Source organism: Egretta garzetta, unplaced genomic scaffold, assembly GCF_000687185.1.
Source record: "Egretta garzetta isolate BGI_Z169 unplaced genomic scaffold, ASM68718v1 scaffold440, whole genome shotgun sequence".
Taxonomy (NCBI): Eukaryota; Metazoa; Chordata; class Aves; order Pelecaniformes; family Ardeidae; genus Egretta; species Egretta garzetta.
In genome coordinates this window covers 23,954-29,286 of record NW_009258293.1, presented here as the reverse complement: position 1 = coordinate 29,286, position 5,333 = coordinate 23,954, and the positions used below count along the sequence as shown (strand labels likewise).

The window sequence follows — 5,333 nt, the reverse complement described above, 5'->3', positions numbered from 1 at the left end:
CCCCAACTGCAACCCTGCGTCTATACGTCACCTGAGGAGTCAGCAAGGCCCAAACACACCTGAAGGAAGCTGTAGCCCCCTGCTTGGGCCCCATCACAGCTGCTTCCTTCCCCCACATCCTCTTTCCTAGTTCCCCAGGATGTGGCAGATGCCAGGGAGGAAGAACACAGTAGCATGTGGCTGGGGGGGCTGTCTCACCTCTCACCACCAAATCCAGGCTCCTGCTGACAGCAGACCCTTTCAGTGAACTGTTCCTGCTGTTTTTCAGCTGTAGCGGCCCTCATTGCCTTTATGCACATGGGAGAGGTTGAAATAATCTTGGTCCTTTGGGATTAAGGCGACGGTGACCTGGCCCTCCAGGTACAGGAAACAGCCGGCATTGGCGTGTGCGATGGTGCAACGGAACATTACATAAGCTCCTGCAGCCACCTCATGGCCAGGCTGGACAGAGAGGACAGGTTTGGGGAGATGGAACTCTGTGGGGAGAGGAGAGGGCATGAGAAGGTGTGCAGAGCGATGACACGGTGCTGGCAGCCACCAGCATCTCCATGACCTCCCACCACCTGGCTCAGGCAGAGGTGAAGATGGCCCCCACCTCTCCAGCCAGGGAAGAGGGGGAAAACCTCAGCCTTGAGCAAAGGAGACTCCAAGGGGATCTCATCACTGTCTATCAGTATTTAAAGGGTGGCTACAAAGAGGATGGAAACTCCTTTTTCACAAGGAGTCACATGGAAAAGACAAGGGGTAATGGGTACAAGTCAATCCTGAGAAGATTCCGGTTGGACACGAGAGGGAAATTTTTCACCATGCGAACAGTCACCCATTGGAATAATCTCCCCAGGGGAGGGGTTGACTCCGCCACATTGGACACTTTCAAGCCTCAGCTGGACAGGGTGCTGGCCCATCTTGTCTAGACTGGGCTCTTGCCCAGAAAGGTTGGACCAGATGATCATTGAGGTACCTTCCAACCTGGGATTCTATGATTCTATGATTTTGTGATGATTGAACCCTGCCCATCATGTAGATGGGGAAGCCAAGTGGCTACGTGCATCCCAGTCTGCCCATGTGGCATCTGACCCCATGCCAAGGGGTAACTGCGCATCCCTCACCTTCCACCCTGACATCCAAGGTTTCGCTGCGAGCCAGCACAGTGCCTCCGTCCAGGTAATGGCAGCTGTAGGCAGCTGCGTCCTCTTGGGTGGCATTGGTGATGGAGAACTCAGCCTGGCTGCCATGCAGCTGCAGGGTGCGGATCTGCTGGCCATTCCTGTACAGCACGACGTTCCCATTATCCCGCTGGCAACTGCAGCAGATGGTGGTGGAGCCTCCTGGTGCAATCACCCCTGGTGGCTTCTGGAAGATGAAGATTGCAGGGGCACCTGTGCAGGGAGAGGGATGCTGCCAGCCAGCCAGGGAGCCCCCAGCGCCCCGCTGCCCTGCCGTAAACCTGGAGCTGGCTCCAGGCCCCACCTCCACACAAGGGTGAATTTTGTTCTGTGGGGCTGGGGAAGGGCCTGGGGGGAGGAGCGGGGCCCAGAGCTGTGTCCAACCCCCCCGTCTACCTCCTGGTGGTACTCACTTGGTGCAGCCTTGCTCTGTGCCACCAGCCAAGCACCTACAAGAGAAACAGCCCTGTAACATCTTGTGGTTTAGGCCTGCAGGCAGCTAAACACGACACAGCTCCCCGCCCCCTGCAGCGGGAGGGGGAAGAGAATCAGAAAAAAAAAAGAAAAGGAAACAAAAAGTAAAATCTGTGTATTGAGAAAAATAATAGGGAAGAGAAAATAATAATAAAAATATCCAAAACAAGCAATGCACAATGCGATTGCTCACCACCTGCCGACCCATGCCCATCCCATCCCCGAGCAGCAATCGCTGTCCCCGGCCAACTCCCCCCAGTTTCTATACTGGTCTGGAATAGCCCTTGGGCCAATTGGAGTCGGCTGTCCCAGCTCTCTGCCCCCTCCCAGCTCCTCGTTGGCACTACATAGCAACATTTAAACCTCAACCATCGGGGTGTTACCACCACTGTTATACCATATCCAAAACACAACCCGACTTCAGCTACTAGGAAAAAAAAAGAATTAACCCTATCCCTGCCAAACCCAGGATACATCTCTGTGGAGCCTCCAAACGCCTCCTGTCCCCCTCTGGGAGCCCACACAGCCTCCAGCACTCACCAAGGGCCAGCACATGGGCCACAGGCAGTGTCACAGGCAGCATCATGGCCTTCTGGGCTCTCTCCGACCTCGGTTCAAGCAGGGCTTCTTCAGAGGAAGGCGTTGTCCAGACACCGAGCAGCTGGGTGCTTTCTTCTGGGTCCTGGCACGCCCTTGTTACCACAAGCCACCTTCTGTCCCACACCTTGGGTTTCTGCAAACACAATTGCAGGGCTGGGATGCCTGAACTGGAACCAGAATGTCCCCGTCATCTGCCCAGGGCTGGACATCTGTGATGACCTGGCCTTAGGATCCTGTGGACCTTGGGAGAGAAGCTGTCAGCGCTTTCATTTCTCCTTCTTGTCTCTGGTCACTTGATGGGGAAATGGCTTCCTCTCAGCCCTTGCGAAATAGGGTGATGTTCTGCAGCCAGGATGGGGAGGAGAGACAGCACAGGGCTCTGACTCTAGGTGCAAAAGCTCCAGCAAGAAGCAGTGTCATGAAATAGGTGGTTTAATGAGACAGAATAGAAAGGGCACTAGAGACAGCAAGTAAGTCTTGCATCCCATCAGAGGCAAGGCACTCCGCTTCCCCGCAGCACCGGTGGACCCCAGGTAGATCCTTCCTGTGGCGTGCTGCGCAAATGCATCTGTGGAGATGTACCCGGCACCTGATGGGTCATCAGATTTACTTGTGATCTGTATTCCTCTTTTTTATTCTCTGCCAGTAAACCAGATGTTTTATTACCCCATTTGCTGCCAGACCTCTCTCACCAGGGTCCAGGAAGACCACATTGGGCCCCCTGTCGGGCCCAGCAGCCCTGCACAGTGCCCCCCGCTGCAGCGCAGACCAGGTGGCAGAGGGGGAAGGACATGGGGTCCAGCTGAAGGCTGTGTCCAGGCACACCTTCCCCACAGCTGCGGGGTGGGTTGGATGGCTCCACAGGGTGGAACAGGGGGGAAGTAACTTGGCTTCCCCCCTGGGCCTCATCAGGGGCTGTTTTTCCCCACCTGGCCTTATGGTGGGCCATATCACACTGGAGGAGGGCTGGCAATATTTCCGACCTGTAGGTCTGGGTCCACCCCACGGGACTGGCCCCGTTCCTCATCTGTCCAGGCCTCCCCAGCCCTGTGCTGGAACAGCGGCAAGGTCCTGGCTCCAAATAACTGCTCGCTTCCACCACTCCTGGAGCCCGGCCTCCACCCTCAGCCACATCTAGCCTGGGTGGCCAGTGGTGTAGCTGGAGCTCCCTTTGGCAATAACAAAGGGTTAATTAAACAGGGGAAGTTGCTTGCACCTGCGGGTGATGTAGGGGTGAGGAGAGCAGGGAAAGGATGGGTTGTGGGACTGGAGCTGACAGAAGGAAGGTGGCGAGGAGGCTTCCCTGAAGAGCTGTCCCACTGCATGCCCTGATGTCCTATGCTCACCCAAGGCAGCATGTCCCTACAGGTGGTCTTATCATCACATATTCCAAGTGGTCTCCATGTCTTTGTGGTCTTCATACAGTCTATGTGGTCTGTAAGTCCATGTAACCTTAGTACAGTCTATGCAGTCCATGTGGCCTAAATTGGTCTCACATGGCCCATACAGCAGCAAGTGATCTCCACATGGTCCCCATGATCCATTTGATACAGTCCCTTCATCCAGGACAGTTCAGATGATTCTGAAGGCCAGTCATAGGCAGGATACCAAAAGCTACCCCCCTGGGGTCCCCATCCCTCCCAGCCTTGTGCTTAGCACTGATGTCCCTCTGTAACCTCTCCCCAGGGGATCTGTGGATGCTCACTGGCTGTGGATGCCTGAACAGCCACCCCCCCTGTAGTGAGATGGTCAGAGACAGAGGGAGGGAGGGAGGGAGGGATGAGAGATCCTGGTCTGACACAGTTGCCCTTCACAAATGCACATCCTGGTCCCACATCTTCCTGGATGCGCGTTTGGCTCCCACAAGTTGCCCCCAGACACATTGCGGTCCCTCCCCACCCTTGACATGCATATTGTCCCATGTTTCCCACCTGAGCACAGGTCCTGGTCCTACCTCACCCCAGAAGCCACTATGGATGGCCATGTATCCAGCTCTGCCCCCAGCTGAGTCCACATGGACCCATATGATCCTTGCTGGCCCCAGGCCTCACCAGGCCCTCTGTCCCTGACTACCCTTGGGCTCAGGAACTCTGCAGGACAGGGATAGCCCATGTCCTTTGCTTATGTCCTGGAGATGCCTCTCTCAATGCCCTTCAGGTCCTCATATCCTCCCATTCCCTCTGTCCCCACACAGTTCTTGTGACTGGGGGATGTCCTCAGCTGCCTGTCCATGGGGACATACCACACGGGATCTACCAGGTCCACCAGGCAGGGACATCACCAAGAGGTGACCTTTTTGAAGGAGTCAGGTGGGCTCATGCTCATCCAGGGTCTCCTTTTGACCAGGGGCAAGGGGAGTTGGAAGAGACCTGCTGAGCCTTCCCTCTCATCAATCCCACCACAGCCCTTCAGCCCATGGCCATGTCCCCATGGCCCCTCCACCCCACAGCAACCCCATCCCACAGACATGTCCCAAAGTCCCCCCGTTCCCCATAACTATGTCCCACGTGTACCCACCACCCCATATACATGCTCCACATCCTCCCTACCCCATTTCCATGTCTCCACGTTCCCTCCACTCTGCTGCCATGTCCTCCATGTCCCCACCATATAGCCACATCCCAGCATCCCATGACCCCACAGCTATGTCTCTATGACCCCACGTGCCATAGCGATGTGCCCCTGCTCACAGCAATCCCACCTCATAGCTATGTCCCATGGAACTTCATCACCCCAAAGCTATATACCCATGGCTCCCACCCCATTGCCATGGCCCCAAGGTCACCTGCCCCATAGCCATATATCCCCATGGTCCTCGCCCCACTGCCATACCCCAATGGGCCCCATCCCACTGCCATGGTCTTGCAGGCCCTGCCTCATAGCCATATCCCTGTGGCCCCTGCCCCATAGCCACGGCCCCAAGGCCCTTGCCCTGTGGCCATGGCTCCACGACCCCAGCCCTGTAGCTGTGGGGCTACGGTACTCTGCCCCATAGCCATATGCTCACATGTCTCTGACCCATTGTCATACTGCAGGGGCTCCATCCCTGTACCTGTATCCCCATGCCCTCGTCCTGCCCCATTGCCACGGTCC

At 56.4% G+C, this 5,333-nt stretch overlaps 1 protein-coding gene across 1 annotated transcript in view; it reads right to left on the bottom strand.

The window, feature by feature from the left end:
- Positions 1–2,534, bottom strand: part of LOC104125280 (leukocyte immunoglobulin-like receptor subfamily A member 1) — a 3,357-nt gene extending 823 nt beyond the window's left edge. Inside the window, exons 1-5 of the mRNA XM_035893408.1 lie at positions 2,460–2,534; positions 2,181–2,373; positions 1,580–1,615; positions 1,110–1,379; positions 199–476 (exon numbers count right to left, since the gene is read on the bottom strand). Of these exons, the coding sequence (XP_035749301.1) occupies positions 265–476; positions 1,110–1,379; positions 1,580–1,615; positions 2,181–2,226 (564 nt within the window). The 5' untranslated portion in view covers positions 2,227–2,373; positions 2,460–2,534 and the 3' untranslated portion in view covers positions 199–264. The remainder of the gene's footprint in view (positions 1–198; positions 477–1,109; positions 1,380–1,579; positions 1,616–2,180; positions 2,374–2,459) is intronic.
- Between the last annotated feature and the right edge of the window lie 2,799 nt (positions 2,535–5,333).